The sequence below is a fragment of the Pristiophorus japonicus genome, chromosome 9 (genome assembly GCF_044704955.1).
Source record: "Pristiophorus japonicus isolate sPriJap1 chromosome 9, sPriJap1.hap1, whole genome shotgun sequence".
NCBI lineage: Eukaryota > Metazoa > Chordata > Chondrichthyes > Pristiophoridae > Pristiophorus > Pristiophorus japonicus.
In genome coordinates, this window is record NC_091985.1 from 40,893,008 (window position 1) to 40,916,208 (window position 23,201).

The 23,201-nt window shown below is 46.0% G+C and overlaps 1 protein-coding gene across 4 annotated transcripts in view; it reads left to right on the top strand.

Moving 5' to 3' along the window:
* Positions 1–14,406, top strand: part of LOC139272593 (muscarinic acetylcholine receptor M3-like) — a 362,361-nt gene extending 347,955 nt beyond the window's left edge. For all 4 annotated transcript variants that reach the window (XM_070888666.1, XM_070888664.1, XM_070888665.1 and 1 more), the window contains one exon: positions 11,306–14,406. In XM_070888666.1, coding sequence (XP_070744767.1) covers positions 11,325–13,124 — 1,800 coding nt within the window. In that variant the 5' untranslated portion in view covers positions 11,306–11,324 and the 3' untranslated portion in view covers positions 13,125–14,406. The remainder of the gene's footprint in view (positions 1–11,305) is intronic.
* Positions 14,407–23,201: the final 8,795 nt, after the last annotated feature.

Consider the following 23,201-nt stretch of genomic DNA (forward strand, 5'->3'; position numbering starts at 1 on the left):
ATGACACCAAGGTTGCGAACAGTCTGGTTCAGCCTCAGACAGAAGTTGAGGAGAGGGATGGAGTCAGTGGCTAGGGAACTGAGTTTGTAGCAGGGACCGAAAACAATGGCTTCAGTCTTCCCAATATTCAATTGGAGAAAATACCTGCTCATCCAGCACGGGATGTCAGACAAACAGTCAAACAATTTAGAGGCCGTGGAGGGGTCGAGAGAAGTGGTATTGAGGTAGAGCTATGTTTCATTAGCGTACATGTGGAAGTGTGGAAACTGACGCTGTGTTTCCGGATGATGTTGCCAAGGGGCAACATGTTGATGAGAAATAGGAGGGGGCCAAGGATAGATCCCTGGGGGACACCAGAGGTAACGATGTGGGGGTGGGAAGAGATGCCATTGCAGGTGATTCTCCAGCTACGATTAGATAGGTAAGAATGGAACCAGGCGAGTGCAGTCCCACCCAGCTGGATGATGGTGGAGAAGCGTTGGAGAGGGATAGAGTGGTTAACCATGTCAAAGGCTACAGACAATTCAAGAAGGATGAGGAGGGATAGTTTGTCTTTGTTACAGTCACAAAGGATGTCATTTGAGTCATTTGTGACTTTGATGAGAGCCATTTCGGTACTGTGTCAGACGGGGAACTCGGATTGGAGGGATTCAAACATGGAATTGCGGAAAAGATGGGCACGGATTTGGGAGACGACAACACGTTCAAGACTTTGGAGAGGAAAAGGAGGTTGGAGATGCGGGGGTAGTTTGCAAGGATGGAGGAGTCGTGGGTTGATTTTTTGAAGAGAGGGATGATAACGGCAGATTTAAGGGAGAGGGGGACAGTACCTGAGGAGAACCGTTAACAATGTCAGCTAACATGGGAGCCAGAAAAGGAAGTTGGGTGGTTAGGAGTTTGGTGGGAATAAGGTCAAGGGAGCAGGAAGTGGATCTCATGGACAGGATGAGCTCGGAAAGGTAGTGAGGGGAGATTGGAGAGAAACTAGAGAAAAATGTGAGATCAGGGCTAGGGCAGTGGGGATCCTTAGAGGAAGTTTGGCCTGTTAGGCTAGGGGAAGGAAGGGAAGAGGCAGAGGCGGCTGAATGGATGGTCTCAATCTTACAGTCAAAGAAGTCCATGAGCTCCTCACACTTATTATCAGAGGTAAGGGCGGAGACTGGGAGAAGGGTTTAAAAAGGCGGTTTGCAGTGGAGAATAGAAGCCGGGGTTTATCTTTACATTCCAGAATGATTCTGGAATAGCGAACGATTTTGGTAGACTAAAGCAAGACTCGATAGTGCTTTATGTTTCCAGCCCGATCTGGCGGTATGGCTAAACCAGTTGTCCACCATATCCGTTCAAGTCTGCATCTGTTGCACTTAATGGAGCAAAGATTAGGGCTGTACCAGGGAGAACGGCCAGGGTAAGAGAGAGTAATCGTTTTAACAGGGATTAGCGCATCAAAGGTGGTGATGAGGGTGCGATTGAGCAGATCGGTAGCTGTGGAAATGTTATGGTGAAAGAAGGGCCAAAGGCTGGAGAGTTGGGAGTTCATAACTGCAGTCGTAAGGGAGTCAGGGGAGAGTTTTTTCCTGGGGCGGACACAGAAGAGAGAGAGAGCTCCAAATTTCAGGCACACCATTGGAGCTTCAGCCCATTGTTCCTTCACACTGCCCTGGAAAGGATACCTAGTTTTCATTGAAAAAGCACTACAGATAGCAGCCTGGAAACGGGTTGTCTCTGCAGCCTCTGAACTAGAGTGGGATGCAAAGCATGGATGCAACTGTGAGCAGTGAAATGCGGGAAAATCGAATAGCTTATAAACAAAACAATTAATTATCCTTCACTTGACAGCTGTTTTCTTTTCATAGAATAGAATCATAGAGCACAGGAAGAGGCCAATCGGCCCATCGTGTCTGTGTCGGGTAGAGAAAGAAAGGAAGACTTGCATTTACATTTACATTGCCTTTCACGATCACTGGATGTCCCAAAGCGCTTTACAGCCAATAAATATTTTATATCAAGTGTAGTCACTGTTGTAATGTAGGAAATGGGTCAGCTAATCTGTGCACAAACCAGCCCCCACAAACAGCAATGTGATAATGACCAGATAAACATTTTTTGTTATGCTGATTGAGGGATAAATATTGGCCAGGACACCGGGGATAACTCCCCTGCTCTTCTTCAAAATAGTACCATGGGATCTTTAACATCCAACTGAGAGGCTAGATGGGACCTCGGTTTAATGTCTCATCCAACAGTGTAGCTTGTGAATCTAAATCATGTTAATGGAAAAATTTGACATTCTACAAATATAAGATTCGTTTTCCAGGGCCAGAACGGTTGTTCAGCAGTCAGTGCGCCGTTACAAACGCAGTTACAGCTCTTTCAACAAGGCTTAAAGTTTAGGGATTTTTTTAACAGCAATATTCCATCATAAAAGGAAAGTTTTCGTCAGTTCAAGTGATTTGAATTGATTGCTGGCTCTGGAGAGTTCCAGTGCAACCTGTGACAGAGGCGGGAATGACTGACCGCAACTCCTGGTTATCTATGATTATCTGTGCATGCTCTAAGTCCTGAAGTTATGGTCAGATTAAGAGGGGTAATGACAGCAAACGCTGACAGTTTCATACGAAACATATGAAATAGGAGCAGGAGTAGTGTCAGCGGTTTTGATCCTAGCCTAATTGCTAGACAGACGGTTCGAATTGCCCCCGCCTTATGAAAGTTCTAGACCTGGGAATTATTATTCAGAGTGTAAATGAAATGAGTCACGGACAGGAGCGCTTCAGTGAAAAATCTTACTTATATTTATTTGGTCGAACATACACTGGCTAAAACATGCACTGCTAAACGAAATCACTGTCTCTGTGGAGAATAAAATCCAGGTTACAAATAACATACATACAGTGCAGAAATGAGATCTAGTAACATGCAGTAATTCCCTGGTGGATTCTAACTCTACCCCTACCAACAAATTACCCTCCCCAGAATTACCCTAGCCCTGAAAAGCTTCACTTCTGAGAAAACCCTGAGCCCTTACACCTCACCTAGCTCGCTTGGGATATCTAGTTACTGGCTTGGGGCACTCGCGACCATGCTCACCCCCCACACGCAGCCGGTCTCGATCGCTCTTCTCCTGCGGAACTGCGGCTTCCTCCTCGGTGGCGCAAGAGCGAGAGGGAGAAGAAGAAGCTCTCTCTCTCTTCCCTCCTTTCTTACTTTCTTCTCGTACATCGATCTTGGTGGAGCGAGAGGGAGAGAGAGCTCTCTCTAGATACAAGCTGCCAGCTACAAGCTTCACTACAAGCTAAAAATAAAGTGGAAAGAGCCTGTCCTGATGGGAGTCTTGTTACACCCTATCTTTCCCGCCAATCTTTAAAATCCCTTTGTTTCTAAGCATGGGTACTTAGTCAGTGATGGGCCATCCAACCCATTCGGATTGGGCTGATTGCCCTTAATCTGGGCATCTCTCTGAGTCTTTGTGTTGGGAAAACTCCAGCTCCTCTTTGGCTGGCCAGGCTAGTGGGCTCATTGTTCTGCTCTTCTTCTGAGGTGGAGGTGAGAGGTGCTTTTGCATATTAGAGTGGCTTTGTCAATGGCCCCCCCTTCCTGGCCGACAGCTCTTTTGTCAATGGATGACTGACAGTTCTTTTGTCACAGCTAACTGCCATGCGGTCCCTGGAGTTTTAACAAAAAACAGCTTTTTCATTTATCTGCGCAGGGTGACCCCATCACAGGGAAAATATCCTCAGAAAACCCCATAAAGTCCACAAAATATTCTCGACTGAGTCCATTCTTTAAACAGAGACTTTGCAATCTCTTCAGTAGGCCATTTGGCCCCTCGAGCCTGCTCCGCCATTTAATGATCATGGCTGATCTGATCCTGGCCTCAACTCCACTTCCCCTGCCCACTCCCCATAACCCTTTATTCCCTTATCGCTCAAAAGTCTGTCTATCTCCGCCTTAAATATATTCAATGACCCAGCCTCCACAGCTCTCCGGGGCAGAGAATTCCACAGATTTACAACCCTCTGAGAGAAGAAATTCCTCCTCATCTCAGTTTTAAATAGACGGCCCCTTATTCTGAGACTATGGGCTCAATTTACCCCAAAGCTTTTTTTTGGTGTACTTAAAGAGTTGCGCCCAATTTTTTGGGGCCCGAGTACGCCAAAAAAAAATGTTCTAAGTTTCCCCGTTGAATTTCTTCATTTTGACGTGGCATAACCCGACCTTTAGTTTTGGGAGTGGAGCCTTGATCTGCGCCAAAAAGATTGCCATGGTAACCAGGGGCACAATGCGAGCTGAGGCTGCAAAGTGAAGCATACATCCAGCTCCCAACACATTAAAAGAATTGAAAAATATATTGCAGCAGCTTATCTCCAACCCTGCCCAAAGGGCTTACCAGTCCGGTCACATTCTCACAATGCGAGCTGAGGCTGCAAAGTGAAGCATGCAGGTCTCTCTCTCTCTCTCTCTCTCGTGTAAACCAAGAATGGGACCGGACCGGGAGAATGGGGACCTAGAATGAGACTGGACAGCGTTCGGGCGGGGTTGGAGGTAAGTTGCTGCTATGTGTTTTTCAATTCTTTTAGTATGTGACCCAGCACCTGCTGCGCCGATTTCCTTACTTGCGTCGATTTATTTAACTCTCCACAAGGGTTTTCTGGAGAGGCCACATACGCTGGCTGGCCTTAGCAGAACTGGAGTAACTCTCAGCTGGCCAAACTTCCATAAATGACCAGAATTGGCGTGGGTGGCTGGTTACGCCCCCGTTGGCTGAAAAAAAAACTGACCTAAAAAAAATCGTAATTAACTGAGTTGCACTGGTGCAAATTGATTGGGGAAACTGGTTTTTCAACTTGGGCCAAAAAGAGCAGCCTGCTCAAAAAAACAGAGCAAATCACTGGGGAAAATTGAGCCCCTAGTCCCCTAGTTTTAGTTTCCCTATGAGTGGAAATATCCTCTCTGCATCCACCTTGTTGAGCCCCCTCATTATCTTATATGTTTCGATAAGATCACCAATGAGTATAGGCTCAACCGACTCAACCTATCTTCATAAGTCAACCCCCTCATCTCCTAGTGAACCTAGTGAACCTTCTCTGAACTGCCTCCAATGCAAGTATATCCCTCCTTAAATACAGAGACCAAAACTGTATGCAGTACTCCAGGTGTGGCCTCACCAATACCCTGTACAGTTGTAGCAACGTTATTACCACCGCAAAATCTGGGCCATTATGCAAGTGCTGGCTCCAGTTGGAAACATAGCATTACATACTGCATTTCTTCCCATCTTTATTTTCGTGAGAAGTTTTGTATATTTATCAGCATATCTTTTGTGTTGCTGCTTACAGATGGCAAGAGTACTGTGCCACACAATGCACAACATATTATCCTGCTAAATATTAGCTATGGACCTTTAAGACCACAATGTCCAATTACAAAGTAAATTGGCCCACCAGATAATTAGAATTTGTTGTTTGATAAGGGAACCGTGCAGATTGCAAACTGCTTGTAATTTTCAACCTCCACGCTGGAAGCACCCAATATTGGGCCTAAAATTCCGGCCTCGCCGGGTGCATACGATGTGCGCACAGATCCGGTGAGGCCTCGCAAAAGCCGGTTTTCGGGGTGTGATGTGCATGTGGCAAAAACAGACTTTTCCGATCTGTCAAGATTTCTGACAGATCCTCCGTATCCCCAGGAGAAGGATATCTGCGCGGGAGAGATTGGGCTATTTGCCCAACTCATGCCCAGCGAATGTCCTTCAAACTTTTACGCCTGGTAAATGCAGGCGCATAGCTTACTTTTACCAGCGTAACACTTTTAAAACATTAGAAAATTAAATTTAAACACTCATTTTTATATTAAAAACCCTGTCCATTAAGGTAAGTTTATTTTTAACCCTATTAAAACACATTACAAAAAATTCCAAAACATATTTGTTTTTTTCTAAAAGATTTAATTACATTTAATTTCAATTAATTTTTAATATGTGTGGTGTTCTATTTATTTATTATGCTGTGTTTCAGTGTTTTAGGGGGTTATTCTTATACAAATGGAGTTCCCACTTTTATCAATGAGAATACCGCATAGTGATTGGTGGTCCAGGCCCATGTGACTCCAGCATGTACGTATGTACCTGAAAGACATCTCCCCATGCACTGCACAGTGAATCTAGGCCTCCGACCGGAATCCTACATTCCTCTGGGTCCACCCGGTACTTTCGTAGATTTCTTTTGGCTTGAAGGCGTTCGTGCAAAGGAAGCCTCCGACCGCAAATTCCTCCCCATTAAGTCCGATTCTGTAACTATTTAGAATTCATTATACGATATAGAGCTTCCAAATTCGTCAAACACTTAGCATGTTGTAAGCAACTTTTATGTAGAAGTTTATGCTGAGAGATGTGGTTGCATGATCAGCCATGATCATATTGAATGGTGGTGCAGGCTCGAAGGGCCAAATGGCCTACTCCTGCACCTATTTTCTATGTTTCTACATAAGAATCGCTGAAAGCTAGCATGCAGATACAGCAAGCAATAAGGAAGGTAAATGGCATGTTGTCCTTTATTGCAAGGGGGTTGGAGTATAAGAGTAAGGAAGTCTTGCCACAATTGCACAGGGCGTTGGTGAGACCACACCTGGAGTACTGTGCACAGTTTTTGCAACAAAGGTTCACTAGATTGATTCCTGGGATAAGAGGGCTGTTTGAGGAGGAGAAATTATGTAGAATGGGTCTATACTCTGGAGTTTAGAAGAATGAGAGGTAATCTCATTGAAACATACAAGATTCTGAAGGGGATTGACAGGGTAGATGCTGAGAGGTTGTTTCCTCTGGCTGGAGTGTCTAGAATGAGTGGGCACAGTCTCAGGATAAGGGGTAGGCCATTTAAGACAGCGATGAGGAGGAATTTCTTCAAGGATGTGTCTATTTGTACTAGCTGAAATGCAGCCGTTTCTCTCCAGACCTATTGCTGATTGGTCCCCTTGGAGGATAAGCCACACCCTGAAGTTCCTCTGGAATGTGTAACTGGAATGGCCCAGCCCAAATTCTGAGTGAATTTCCAATTTGTTATTCGATCCATTTTGACTTCAGAAGCCACAGAGATTAGATCTCCCCAAAGCCACTAAGTTCCAGCCGAAGTCCATTACACCAGCGCAAGTGCATCCTTTGGCCAGCTAAAGTCCCTTACCCCTGCACATGTGCTGCCTCCCACAGCCGAAGTCCCTTACCCCAGCGCAAGACCTTACCCCCGCCCCCCTCCCCCCCATAGATGGGGCATTGTGTGCGGATTGTTAACAGGTTTATTGGATATGAAGTGAATAGTGACAGTGTCGTGACTTCTGGATTTCATCCACCCCAACGATGTCCCTTGTAGCACACGCACCGAACTTGCACACACCACGGGGTAGGAAGAACGTGATCTGTCTTCTCTGAGTTCCCTCTCTCCCCTCTGATCCCACCCCCTCCCACCTGTGTCTCTCTCCTCCCACCCTCCTCCCCGCTCCCCCCAGACTCTCTCTCTCCCCTGAAGCTCTCTCCCCGCAGGCTCTCTCTCACCCCCATCCCCAAGCTCTCTCTTTCACCCCCTCCACCCCCGCAGCCGCAAGCTCTCTCTCTTCCCCCCAAGCTCTCTCTCTCTTTCTCTCTCCCCCCAAGCTTTCTCTCTCTCCCCACAAGCTCTCTCTCTCCCCCAAGCTCTCTTTCTCTTTCTCTCTCCCCCCAAGCTCTCTGTCTCTCCCCCAAGCTCTCTCTCTCCCCCAAGCTCTCTCTCTCCCCGCAAGCTCTCTCTCAATCTCTCTCCCCTCAAGCTCTATCTCTCTCCCCCCAAGCTCTCTCTTTCCCCGCAAGCTCTCTCTCAATCTCTCTCCCCTCAAGCTCTCTCTCTCTCCCCCCAAGCTCTCTCTCTCCCCGCAAGCTCTCTCTCAATCTCTCTCCCCCCAAGCTCTCTCTCTTTCCCCCCAAGCTCTCTCTCTCTTTCTCTCTCCCCCCCAAGCTCTCTCTCTCCCCCCAAGCACTCTCTCTCTCTCTCTCTCTCTCTCTCTCCCCCGAAGCTCTCTCTCTCCCCCAAGCTCTCTCTCTCTCTCTCTCTCTCTCCCCCGAAGCTCTCTCTCTCCCCCAAGCTCTCTCTCTCTCCCCCCCCAGACTTTCTCTCTCCCCCCAAGCTCTCTCTCTCTTTCTCTCTCCCCCAAGCTCTTTCTCCCCCCAGGTTCTCTCTCTCTCTCCCCCCCCCCAACCCACCCCTGCCCCCAGGTTCTCTCTCTCTCTCCCCCCCCCCCCACCCCTGCCCCCAAGCTCTCTCTCTCTCTCTCCCCCCAGGCTTTCTCTCTCCCCCCAAGCTCTCTCTCTCCCCCCATCTCCAGCCCTGCCCCCAAGCTCTCTCTCCCCCCACCTCCAGCCCTGCCCCCAAGCTCTCTCTCTCTCTCTCTACCGCCAAGCCCTCTCTCTCCCACCAAGCTCTCTCTCCCCCCAGGCTCTCTCTCTCTCTCCCCCCAAGCTCTCTCTCCCCCCAGGTTCTCTCTCTCTCTCTCTCCTTACTGCCTTTCTTCAATCAGAGGGTTGTGAATCTTTGGAATTCTCTGCCCCAGAGGGCTGTGGATGCTGAGTCTCTGAGTATATTCAAGGTTGAGATAGATAGATTTTTGGAGTCTAGGGGAATCAAGGGATATGGAGATCGGGCAGAAAAGTGGAGTTGAGGTCGATGATCAGCCATGATCTTATTGAATGGTGGAGCAGGCTCAAGGGATGTATGGCCTACTGCTGCTGCTTTTTCTTCTGTTCTTATGATAGGGTTAGATGAAGAGGGGTGAGAGGAGGCTCGAGTTGAGCATGAACACCAGCATAGACTAGTTGGCCAGAATAGCCTGTTTCTGTGCTGCACATTCCATGTAATTCTATGCAACCCAAACTGATTTTTCAGCAATATTCACTCAGAAAAAGTTGGATAGTTATTTATTTCATTTTGAAAAGTATACAAAAGCAAAATACTTCAGATGCTGGAAATCTGAAATAAAAACAGAAAATGCTGGAAATACTCAGCAGGTCAGGCAGCATCTGTGAGAGAGAAATAGAGTTAATGTTTCAAGGTGATGACCTTTAGTCAGGTTCTTTTTAGCTTAATTGCAGTGTGCTAGGGCTTACAAACAGTAAGTCTCAGTACAACTCTCTTCTGGAACCTAAATGAAGAGGGAATTGGCCATGTCATGATTAGCATGGACAGCAGCCAATTAGGAGGACGTTCGCAGATAAACCATTAGCAAACGCCACTCAACAATGCAAACTCCAGCCAAGTGCTCCAAATTGAGCCACGTGACAAGGAGCAGGGCTTTTTCCTGGATTTACAACATGGTGCAGATAATTATATGAATAACATTTTATGTAGAATGTGTTGTGTTTATGGGTTTCTTATGCTGTAAATCTTTGATTATCCTTTAAATTTTCAGCTGATGAAAAATTCAAGACTCAAACCAACTTTATAAATTCTTGCTGAATTTAATTAGTTCAGTCACTCCTTTCGTTTATTTTCGAGTGGAATTTTTCGAATTGGGTAATTTTCATGCCAGCTTGCTGTGTGTTGATTAGAGCATAATCCACCTGTGCACTTGTGACTTGCTGCTGTTTTACGAATACAAAATTTGAACAAATTAAGTCGATGAAATTTGCATACTTTAAAGTCTGATGTTAAAGTGACACCAGAAGTGTGACATGATGAACAAAACGCATGCAAGGCATTCCAGCCCTGAATTTCCAGAGGTTTTCTCAGTCTCCTGCTGTAATTATGGCGGGGGAATAGTGGAATGCCTGAGGAAAGGGCATAAATGCTGTTCATGCCGTTTCTCTGGTAGTTCTTCTGATCTCCTACCAAAGTTATGACAAGAAATCAAGAGAACGCCATGGAAAATTTTAATATATGGAAAGAACGAAAGACTTGCATTTATATAGCGCCTTTCACGACCACCGGACATCCCAAAGCGCTTTACAGCCAACGAAGTACTTTTTGAAGTGTATTCAATGTTGTAATGTGAGAAACGTGCCAGCAATTTGTGCACAGCAAGATCCCACAAACAGCAATGTGATAATGACCGGACAATCTGTTTTTGTTATCTGCATTGAGAGTTAAATATTGCCCAGGACACCGGGGGGGAACTAGCTATTCACCTACGGTACGACTCAATGGATGTCAGAGAATGCTTTTTACAATACCAGCAACAATGTATTATATAAAACACAATTGACGGGGATTTCCTGCGAGCTGCTCCTTCTTTGCTGCCCTAACATCGCTAAAATATGGTGAATTCACTTGCAGCAAGGTTACAGTGGCTGAGCTGGAGCAGACCTGAGGAAATTCCTTTGCCCTTCTGTTAAAGCATAGGTGTACGTCTCGTAAGTCTATTTGCTACTATACAAACGATGGGTTCATTCAAAGGTCAATTAAGAGAATGCCAGCATCCTTGCTCTGTTATTTTATGTTCTTGGGGAGTTCACGCGGTGGAAATGCAGTCTTCTGCCAGCGGGGTGGCAATGATGGTGGAATGCAGGTGTGCCTGGGCAGCCAGCTTCTCGCGCCCCATCGGGACATCTGGTGCCGGTGTCGACAGGAGGCGGAGTATTACCGCCCAGGAGAGGCGAGCCGGAGTGCAATGCCCCCGGTTGCGACACCAACTCGATTTTTGTTTGCCAACCGACCCGTAGCACCCCGTAGCGGACCCTGGTGGGAACACCTGTGAAAGCAGGCGCTCCGAGCTGTAGCGGCCACAGTCAGGTAAGTAATGCCGACCTGAGGTAAGTGTGATTGTTTTTTTTTTTACATTTTTTATTTGCGATTTATGCTGTGGTGGCATGAGCTAGGTATTGGGAATGTTGTTTGTGGTTTTTTTCAGGGTTTTTTTCGCCCCCCCCCCTCCCCATGGCCTCTTTTATGGCGCTCCGAGGCCAGCTCTTCAGCTCAGGATATTCCCTTGCTCAGCCGGCCGAGCACCCTAAAAGACACCTCCCTTAGCGACCGGCTCCAAACTCCAGGCCCAGCTGATGAATTTTGCGGCAGCAGACACAAACCATTTGCCGGCGCAAAATTTACCGCTCCGCCCGGGACACCGAATTTCCAGCTCCATATGTCTCTTTAGACTTAGTTTTTGACGTGCAACTCGGAAATGTGAATGTGTGACAGAGAGTTATAACAAACAAAAAATGTGTGTACAGCAGTGCGGGGGGGAATAGTTTGGCACAAATACTCGAGGATAAGGCATTATTGTTCCTCTTTGACTAATCCTATTTATTCTTTGCATAGATCCAATCTTTATTTTGCTTTCTTTTCTTTTGCAGAATATGCCACAAAGCCACAATGATCCCAGACTACAACAGCACAGTTTTCCCCTTGTTTTTCAATTCCAGCCTCTCCTGGAACAATGACTCTCAAGAAAAAGTGTTTCTTGGTGGCAGGCCAATGGATGGAAGTGCCAATGGCCTGTTCAGCTCAACCGCACATTCTCCCGCAACCTCCCTGGAATCGAATGCGTCAGGTATAAATAATAGTACAGTTGATCCTCTTGGAGGTCACACCGTTTGGCAAGTGGTTTTGATTGCCTTCTTCACAGGAATACTCTCCTTGGTGACGATCATAGGAAACATTCTTGTTATGGTTGCATTTAAGGTGAACAAACAATTAAAAACAGTGAACAATTACTTTCTTCTAAGTCTCGCCTTTGCAGATGTGATAATTGGAGTGATCTCAATGAACCTGTACACGACATACATCATAATGGACAGATGGGCTTTAGGTAACGTAGCTTGTGACCTTTGGCTTGCTATTGACTATGTTGCCAGCAATGCCTCTGTCATGAATCTTCTAGTTATAAGTTTTGACAGATATTTATCAATTACAAGACCACTCACCTACAGAGCTAAACGAACTCCCAAAAGAGCTGGAATAATGATTGGCCTGGCTTGGATAGTCTCATTTATACTGTGGGCCCCTGCCATTTTGTTCTGGCAATATTTTGTTGGTGAAAGAACTGTGCCACCCAATGAATGTTTCATACAGTTTTTATCTGAACCAATAATTACTTTTGGTACTGCCATTGCTGCATTTTACTTGCCTGTCACCATCATGACAATCCTATACTGGAGAATCTACAAGGAAACTGAGAAACGCACCAAAGAATTGGCAGTTCTCCAGGCCTCTACCAGAGACATGGAAACCACACACTTTGTTCCTCAAACAAGCAGCTCCAGGAGTTGCAGCAGCAATGAACTGCAGCGGGCAGGAACGAAAGATAGAAGACGGCATGGAAGGTGCCACTTTTGGTCAACCTCAAAAACTTGGAAGGCCAACACTGAGGGTGAACAAGAGGCAAGCAGCAGTGATAGTTGGAACAACAATGACGGTGGTGGCTCTTTGGACCATTCAGCTTCATCTGACGAGGATGAAGTAGTATCAGAAACAAGAGCAATTTACTCCATTGTGTTAAACCTATCTGGGCTTAAGACAGCTGCCAGCCTATCTAAATCCACAAATGAAGATAACATGGATCTTTGCAGTGGTGAACTTGCCAAAGCGGATGCTAATGCAAAGGAAAGAAAATTCAGATCGCAACAGTTCAAAGACTCAGATGAGCAAGGCAATAGCTTCCACCAACATTTTGGCAAGCTTCCTGTTCAGTCAATGACATCAATCCATCGTTCAAAGTCTTCTGGAGGAATTGCATCTTTAGCAAAGTCATCCACATCTATGCCTTTGTCTTTCAGAGAAGCCACAGTTGCTAAATCATTTGCCTCGAAAACACGAACTCAGCTTACAAAGCGTAAAAGAATATCACTTATAAAAGAAAAAAAGGCTGCACAGACACTCAGTGCAATTTTACTTGCCTTTATTATCACGTGGACACCTTATAACATAATGGTACTGGTAAACACATTCTGTGACAAATGCATTCGTGATGCACTATGGCGCCTAGGCTATTGGCTGTGCTATGTCAACAGCACTGTGAATCCCATGTGCTACGCACTGTGCAACAAAACCTTCAGAAACACTTTCAAAATGTTACTGCTTTGTCAATGGGAAAAGAGAAAAAGGCGCAGACAACAGTATCAATCGAGACAAGCTGTTGTTTTCCATAAAAGGATTCCATGTGAGGCTTCCTGAAGCTATATTTATCAGATTGTGATTGTTTCTGTTTGGTACCAATTAACTGCTTTGGTCAAGAACATACAGGCTATCAGTGTTGTGAGCACACGGCTGAAGTATACGCTGCTTTTGTGTGTCGGATGGTGTTTACATGATGTAGACAGCAGTACAAGTATTTAAACTAGTGTTGGTGTATTTAAATTGTATAATTTGTCTTTCTGGTCTTATAAAATTCATGTATGCTTTTGCTTAATATTTATTTGACATGAATATAACACTTAAGTCCTTAATGCTATTATCTCATTACAGCAAGTACAGATACTGGATTTTGCATCTCAAACCTCGAGAGTATTGCCATACCTCAATTTTCGCTAACAGTTTCAGCTCCCACCAAATTAGCCTCTCACTCTTCTTACAGGCCCCTTACAACCACACATCCTCCTTCAGTTAAGAAAATAAAACCGTTCGGGTTGGGCTGTGTATTTGGGTTTTGTGATCAGCTCCAAATTGATGTAGTTCAATGGGACTCAACGGGTTCTGCTAAACAAAAAGCTTCCTCTGCGCCCTAACTCCTACAAAAATGATATTCTCCACTGCCAAACTGTGCTCTACATAGAAAGCCGAACACAAGAGGAAAATGAACCCAATATCAATTGGAGTTGGCATTTGGATTTTGAATTCTCTTGGTTGGGAGGTCCCCTACTCTGTTTCATCAACTGCTAGACTACTAATTATTTGTAATTTACCTTCGGTGTAACAAAGCTAAGTTTTAAATCTTACGGAGGAAAAATTTGATATCAAACATCTTGAACTTTATGCAGTATCCGTATTCTTCAGCATAATTTTTTAAAAAAGGACAATCAGAGACCAAGAATTATGAAAGGCGATTTTATAGGATGTATATCAATTTTGTTTTACATTTACTTTATATATTCAACCAAAAGAAAATATTCTGGGTCTAAATTATTGTCACTGCAAAAAAAAATGACCATGTACTCTTAAATATGCTGTATATGTTTCAGTCTGTTTTTAACTAACAGCCATTATTGTTATATGGTCCGGGATTTAATTTTGGATCCATTATAATAGCTCCAACAAATTTAAGAAAATTTTAGAAAAACACAGAATAAACTTTTTAATGTTCATACTTAGTGCCAGACCCAATGGATAGTATTGTAAAAATGTTGACATACAACACAATTCAATGTCAATAGGATTAAAAAAAAACTCCCCTGTAATTTAACCTTTTTTGTATGACGTTGTAAAATATAGTAAATGAAACTTGTAGTTTAATTTGGTTCCATAACTTGACGTGTTCATTTACATATTGAATGTAATGTTCCATCAATTGGTTTTATAGTAGCAATTAAAATCATGCAAAATTTTATAAAACTCTTTGCACCATTACTGTATATTAGTGATGATAGGGTAGGAATTTCCCTGAATGAGTCAGTGGTACAGGCAACATTATAGGAAAAATGTCCACTTTTCCAGAAGAATGTTAAAAAGTAAAATCAAATAAGTCAGTTTAACGTGAAATACCACGGCCAGAATTTTCCAAAGGGAGGTGGGTTGGGGGCGGGGGGCCTCTGAGGCAGGCGGGAAACCTGGGAGGCCGTGTTCCCCACAGACACTGCCGACTTTAATGGCAGGGCCTGATTTGAATGCGATGCCTCAGATTCTCGCCCGCAGCCAGCCAGTTTGAGAGACTGGATGGCTGCAGGCGGGTAGGCCTCAGAGGCGAGTGGCCTCTCAGGGAAGGGATTGTGCGAGGGGAGTCGGCAATCGGTCGGGAATCGGGCGAGTGGGAGAGGATAAGCAGGGGTCGGGGATCGGGGCAAGGGGTAAGAGAGGATCGGTCGGAGATCGGGGAGGTGGGGCGAGGATCGGTAAGGGTCGGAGATCAGGGGGGGGGAAGAGGATAAGCAGGGGTCGGGGATAGAGCGGGGAGAGGATCATCGGGGGTGAGGAGAGGATCAGTCGGAGATTGGTTGGGGGGGGGGGGCGAGGATCAGCAGGGGTTGAAGATTGGGGAGAAGACGATCAGCAGGGGCTGGGGATAGAGTGGGGAGTGGATCGTCAAGGATCGGGGCTAGGGAGAGGATCGGCAGGGGTTGGGGATCGGGAGGGGGAGAGAATCGGCAAAGGTTGGGGTTCGGGAGGGGCAGGGGATCGGCAAAGGTTGAGGATTGGGAGGGGGAGAGGATCGGCAAAGGTTGGGGATCGGGAGGGGGAGGGGATCGGCAAAGGTTGGGGATCAGGAGGGGGAGGGGATCGGCAAAAGTTGGGGATTGGGGTGGAGAGGATCAGCAAGGGTTGGGGATCGGGAGTGGGGGGTGGGGGAGAGGATCAGCCGGGGATGGGAATTGGGTGGGGGGAAGGATCAGCAGGAGTCGGAGATTGGGGTGGGGGAGGGGGGGAAGAGGATCAGCAGGGGATGGGGATTAGGTGGGGGAGAGGGAGAGAGGATTGGCTTTACTTGGGTCATTGAAGTGCAAGGGAAACACCAACATCCTTGAACTGATCTGGAGAAGGACTGACTTGAAGTTAAATCATAACTGCAGAGCAAAGGGTCATCGGTGAAATCTGGCAAAAGGCAAGATTAGAACTGATGTCAAGAAGCAGGTCTTCATACAAAGAGTACTTCATATCGGGAATGGTCTTCTGGCTAGGGTAACAGAGGCAAAAAAGGATAAGTTCCTAGCGACTGGGTGCTGGAACAGAGAGGCCCAAGATCCGAACTAAATTTGTTCTCGTCCCTCGTCGGATTAAATCAGGTGAGCGCCAATCAGGCACCCCGACTCAGCTTGCCTGTCGGGCCAACTCCAGACTATGCTGAGGCCCACAAGTAGGTCTGGAGGGGGCTGGAGATGGGGGGAGATGATTGAGAGGGGGCGAGGCAGGGTGGGCTTACAGCGGGCCGCAGTTCTTTACTGAAACCAGGAAGATCCTTTCAACTCAGCAAAGTACAAACATTTTCAACGTTTTTGACCTTTTTTTTGTGCAGCCTCCAGGGGCCCCTTTAGGGACTGTTGGTTAGGCTACCCTAAACCTGAAAATAGCTGCTGGCTTCTCCTAGTAGAACTTCAACGAGCAGAAACAAATGTACCAATAATTGTCAGAAATGAGTGCAGGAGCGTCATTTCAGGCAACCACCAGGGCCAACCATAAAAAAGCCCCAACCAATTGAGCAGTGGTTTGAACACCCATGCAGATCGAGCACATGCCTTTGTCCAGCGAAATTGAAACATGGAAACAAAGAAACATAGAAAATAGGTGCAGGAGTAGGCCATTCGGCCCTTCGAGCTTGCACCACCATTCAATATGATCATGGCTGATCATTCACCTCAGTACCCCTTTCCTGCTTTCTCTCCATACCCCTTGATCACTTTAGCCGTAAGGGCCACATCTAACTCCCTCTTGAATATATTCAACGAACTGGCACCAGGAACTCTCTGCGGTAGGGAATTCCACAGGTTAACAACTCTCTGAGTGAAGAAGTTTCTCCTCATCTCAGTCCTAAATGGCTTACCCCTTATCCTTAGACTGTCCCCCCTGGTTCTGGACTTCCCCAACATCGGGAACATTCTTCCTGTATCTAACCTGTCCAGTCCCGTCAGAATTTTATATGTTTCTATGAGATCCCCTCTCATCCTTCTCAACTCCAATGAATAAGCCCAGTCGATCCAGTCTCTCCTCATATGTCAGTCCAGCCATCCCGGGAATCAGTCTGGTGAACCTTCGCTGCAATCCCTCAATAGCAAGAACGTCCTTCCTCAGATTAGGAGACCAAAACGGAACACAATATTCCAGCTGAGGCCTCACCAAGGCCCTGTACAACTGTAGTAAGACCGCCCTGCTCCTATACTCAAATCCCCTAGCTATCAAGACCAACATGCCATTTGCCTTCTTCACCGCCTGCTGTACCTACATGCCAACTTTCAATGAATGATGTACCATGACACCCAGGTCTCGTTGCGCCTCCCCTTTTCCTAATCTGCCGCCATTCAGATAATATTCTGCCCTCGTGTTTTTGCCACCAAAGTGGATAACCTCACATTTATCCACATTATACTGCATCTGCCATGCATTTGCCCACTCCAAGTCACCCTGCAGCCTCTTAGCGTCCTCCTCACAGCTCACACCACCACCCAGTTTAGTGTCATCTGCAAACTTGGAGATATTACACTCAATTCTTTCATCTAAATCATTAATGTATATTGTAAATAGCTGAGGTCCCAGCACTGAGCCCTGCAGCACCCCACTAGTCACTGCCTGCCATTCTGAAAAGGACCCGTTTATCCCGATTCTCTGCTTCCTGTCTGCCAACCAGTTCTCTATCCACGTCAGTACATTACCCCCAATACCATGTGCTTTAATTTTGCACACCAATCTCTTGTGTGGGACATTGTCAAAAGCCTTTTGAAAGTCCAAATACACCACATCCACTGGTTCTCCCTTGTCCACTCTACTAGTTACATGCTCAAAAAATTCCAGAAAATTTGTCAAGCATGATTTCACTTTCATAAATCCATGTTGACTTGGACCGATCCTATCACTGCTTTCCAAATGGGCTGTTATTTCATCTTTAATAATTGATTCCAACATTTTCCCCACTACTGATGTCAGGCTAACTGGTCTATAATTACTCGTTTTCTCTCTCCCTCCTTTTTAAAAAAAATGGTGTTACATTAGCTACCCTCCAGTCCATAGGAACTGATCCAGAGTCGATAGACTGTTTGCAAATGATCACTAATGCATCCACTATTTCGATTGTCACTTCCTTAAGTACTCTGGGATGCAGACTATCAGGCCCTGGGGATTTATGGGCCTTCAATCCCATCAATTTCCCTAACACAATTTCCCGCTTAACAAGGATATCCTTCAGTTCCTCCTTCTCACTAGACCCTCGGTCCCCTAGTACTTCTGGAAGATTATTTGTGTCTTCCTTCGTGAAGACAGAACCAAAGTATTTATTCAACTGGTCTGCCATTTCTTTGTTCCCCATTATAAATTCACCTGAATCTGATTGCAAGGGACCTATGTTTGTCTTCACTAATCTTTTTCTCTTCACATATCTATAGAAGCTTTTACAGTCAGTTTTTATGCTCCCTGATGATTGTTACGCCCATTTTAAGCCCATAAGGCTATGTGCAGGATCTGATTCAATAGTTTCTCTATTGAGGTCAAGGTGCCACTCTGCTTGAGGTCGAATTACCCTTGTTCCAGCTTGAGGCCCTGCTCCAGTCTACGATCTGCTCCTGAACCAGGTGGTAATTCGATTTCTGCATCCACTCATCTAAAGCGATGCTTCACACTCCTAAACCAGCAGTGTGCATGAGGGCAGCACAAGTAACTGTGGCCAGCGAATCAAAGAACTTCACTTAATGGCACCCTGCCCAAAGGTCAAAGACATGCATTGAAGGAACATTAATGTTCTCCACCACTAATCTAGGATAATAAATAGCCTCAGTGGACGTCGGCAATCATATCTAGAGAGAGTTAGACCCCTAAATCCAAAGCATGATAAGAACATAAGAACATAAGAAATAGGAGCAGGAGTAGACCATTTGGCCCCTCAACCCTGCTCCGCCATTTAGTAAGATCATGGCTGATCTGATCATGGACTCAGCTCCACTTCCCTGCCCGCTCCCCATAACCCTTTATTCCCTTATTGCTCAAAGATCTGTCTACGCCTTAAATATATTCAATGACCCAGCCTCCACAGCTCTCTGGGGCAGAGAATTCCATAGATTTACAACCCTCTGAGAGAAGAAATTTCTCTTCATCTCAGTTTTAAATGGGCCCCTTATTCTAAGTCTATGTCCCTTAGTTTTAGTTTCTCCTATGAGTGCAAATATCCTTCTTGCGTCCAACTTGTCGAGCCCCCTCATGACCTTTTATGTTTCGATAAGATCACCTATCATTCCTCTGAACTCTATTGTGTATAGACCCAACCTACTCAACCTATCCTCATAAGTCAACCCCCTCAACTCCGGAATCAACCTAGTGAACCTTCTCTGAACTGCCTCCAATGCAAGTATATCCTTCCTTAAATACGGAGACCAAAACTGTGCGCAGTACTCCAGGTGTGGCCTCACCAATACCCTGTACAGCTGGAGCAGGACTTCTCCGCTTTAATACTCTATCCCTCTTGCAATACATGTCCTAGTGTACCAAACAAGTCATTAATACATTAGTCATACCTTTCAAAAAGAGCAGTTTGGTAGAGAGATGACCTTGACCTGCGACCTTATATTACTTTGGTTATTATGTAGTTTGTCAGTTTTGAGCAGATGTATTAAACCTCTAGTCAAATTGCAAAACAGACCACAACCCACCCACTTCCGGTTTTAATGGAGGCGGGTCAGGGGTGGGCGACCAATCAGCTCTCAGGAGGCTGGTCGGTCACTGAAATCCTTTAAGAAGGCTATGTGCCTCCAGTTTAACTGGATTTCTAATTTTAACACTTGGAGGCCGGGATTCCCGGGAGCTGGGATTTCTGACCGGTAAAAGGAGATGAGAAGGGCCGGATCCATAAGATAAGTGCCTATAGAGCACTGCTTGTGGTCCAGGAGGAGCAGGAGGATTCCCCCAGGACCAACAGGTTTACCTGCACACCATCGGACCCACGTGATCGGCTGACTCCTAACCCCTTCCGTCCCACCCCGCAATGCCCGATTCACCCCGGCCAATGTACAGCCCCCTCCCACACGCACGATGTTCAATCACCCCTGCCCGTAATGTCCACCCACTCCCCCCAACCCCTGCGATGACCTGCCTGTCAAGCGGGCTGGTTGTCCAGTGGGAAACCTGTTTAAAACATTTTTAAGATGTTCTGCGGTTAATATCTGCAGGACGTCCAAGAAGCCCTTTGTTCCAGGTTTCCGATCCAAAAATCCTCCTCCCCTCCCATCCCTCCACCCTCATCCCGGCCTCGAATAAATAACGAGGCCAGTGGGTCTCAAATTCTGATATTTTTTTTGACACAAAATTGGTGTAGTTCTGGTGCAATAAGGGGGCCAGAATTTAGGGCAGGTCAGACATGCCCATTCTAAAATACACATTAAATTCCAGTAGAAGTAGCTGCTGGCAGAAGAATCATCCGTCTAGCCCTGCCCCACTATGCCACTCCTCAACCGCCGCTCAGTGGGTAGCACTCTCACCACGTAAGTCAGAAGGTTGTGGGTTCAAGTCCCACTCTAGAAACTTCTGCACAAATATCTAGGCTGACACTCCTGTGCAATACTGAGGAAGCGCTGCACTGTCAGAGGTGCCATCTTTCAAATGAGACGTTAAACCGTCTGCTATCTCAGGTGGATAAAAAAGATCCCATGGCACTATTTCGAAGAAGAACAGGAGAGTTATGCACGGTGTCCTGGCCAATATTTATCCCCCAATCAACATCACTAAAACAGATTATCGGGTCATTATCACATTGCTGTTTGTGGGAGCTTGCTGCGTGCAGATTGGCTGCCGTGATACCTACATTAAAGCAGTGACTACACTTCACCATTGGTTGTAAAGCACTTTGGAACTTTTTGAGGTCATGAAAGGTAGTATATAAATGCAAGTCTTTGTTTTCTTTCCTCCAGTGGTGCCTGTATACAAATGATAAAAACCTGCAAAATCTGCTGCCCGCAAAATGTTGCAATTTACTAAGAATTCCACCTGACCTAAGTGAAGCATGTAAGTTACCTGAATGACGTGTCCAACAGGAAGTGGTGAATGGCACAAACTTTGTCTGAAACATGAACTTTGCCTGAAGCAATTAAGAATGAAATCTTTCCACAGCTGTGCAGTGATGGGATTCTGCAAGCTGCCTGTCTGCAAGTTCAGACAAGCAAATCTTTTGCTTCTCACCGACAACTCAGCCATGTATTCCGCGGGGACCAACTGGGAGAAACATTCTGGACTCCTGTTTGGTCGGTGGTGGGTGAACTCCCTGCCGGACAGGCTTAGGCATTTCGTCTGGGAGTCTACCGTAGCCCTGCAGAGGACATCTGACCAGGGAACTGGGAAACATAGAAACTTTGGCCCCAAGTTTCCACATGATTTGCTCCTGATTTTTAGGAGCAACTGGTGTAGAATGGAGTATCTTAGAAATCGGAATTCTCGCCATTTAGTTTGCTCCAGTTCTCGTCAGTAAGAACAGTTTCACTTTGGAACAGATTTTTTTCAAAAGGGGGCGTGTCCGGCCACTTACGCCTGTTTTCAAAGTTTCGTCAGTGAAAACTTACTCCAAACTAACTTAGAATGGAGTAAGTGAAGATTTTTGTACGCTCGAAAAAACCTTGTCTACAATTTAGAAAATCAGGCGTAGGTTACAACTCAGGTGTAGGGAATGGGGGGCGTGGGGGTTGAAAGGGAAGTTTACAAACATTAAACACTTCAGTTTTACAAATAAAGAGCCATCATCAATAATAAATGATTAAAAACATCAATAAATCAACCAATAAATCAATCAAAAAAAATTAATAAGAAATAATTTTTTTTTAAATCAATAAATAAAACATTTTCTACTTACCGACTGCAGCACCGGGAGCCCTCCAACAGCGTGCTGGGATGCCCCCTCCCCCCGCCCCCCAGTGTGTCTCTGTCAGTGTCTCTATCTCTCTGTCTGTCAGTGTGTGTCTCTCATTCTCTGTCTGTCAGTGTCCGTGTTTCTGACAGCGAGGGGAGGGGGAGGAGTGGGTAGAGGGAGAGAGGGGGGGGAGCAGAGGGAGGGAAGGGGGAGGGATGGGGAGAAGGGGGGAGGAGGAGAACGGGGAAGGGGAGGAGGAGAAGGGGGAAGGGAGGGAGGAGGAGAAGGGGGAAGGGGAGGAGGAGAAGGGGGAAGGGGAGGAGGAGAATGGGGAAGGGGGGAGCCAGCAATCATATCTAGAGAGAGTTAGACCCCTAAATCCAAAGCATGATAAGAACATAAGAACAAAAGAAATAGGAGCAGGAGTAGACCATTTGGCCCCTCAATCCTGCTCCGCCATTTAATAAGATCACGGCTGATCTGATCATGGACTCAGCTCCACTTCCCTGCCCGCTCCCCATAACCCTTTATTCCCTTATTGCTCAAAGATCTGTCTACGCCTTAAATATATTCAATGACCCAGCCTCCACAGCTCTCTGGGGCAGAGAATTCCATAGATTTACAACTCTCTGAGAGAAGAAATTTCTCTTCATCTCATTTTTAAATGGGCCCTTTATTCTAAGTCTATGTCCCTTAGTTTTAGTTTCTCCTATGAGTGGAAATATCCTTCCTGCGTCCAACTTGTCGAGCCCCCTCATGACCTTATATGTTTCGATAAGATCACCTATCATTCCTCTGAACTCCAATGTGTATAGACCCAACCTACTCAACCTATCCTCATAAGTCAACCCCCTCAACTCCGGAATCAACCTAGTGAACCTTCACTGAACTGCCTCCAATGCAAGTATATCCTTCCTTAAATACAGAGACCAAAACTGTGCGCAGTACTCCAGGTGTGGCCTCACCAATACCCTGTACAGCTGGAGCAGGACTTCTCCGCTTTAATACTCTATCCCTCTTGCAATACATGTCCTAGTGTACCAAACAAGTCATTAATACATTAGTCATACCTTTCAAAAAGAGCAGTTTGGTAGAGAGATGACCTTGACCTGCGACCTTATATTACTTTGGTTATTATGTAGTTTGTCAGTTTTGAGCAGATGTATTAAACCTCTAGTCAAATTGCAAAACAGACCACAACCCACCCACTTCCGGTTTTAATGGAGGCGGGTCAGGGGTGGGCGACCAATCAGCTCTCAGGAGGCTGGTCGGTCACTGAAATCCTTTAAGAAGGCTATGTGCCTCCAGTTTAACTGGATTTCTAATTTTAACACTTGGAGGCCGGGATTCCCGGGAGCTGGGATTTCTGACTGGTAAAAGGAGATGAGAAGGGCCGGATCCATAAGATAAGTGCCTTTAGAGCACTGCTTGTGGTCCAGGAGGAGCAGGAGGATTCCCCCAGGACCAACAGGTTTACCTGCACACAATCGGACCCACATGATCGGCTGACTCCTAACCCCTTCCGTCCCACCCCGCAATGCCCGATTCACCCCGGCCAATGTACAGCCCCC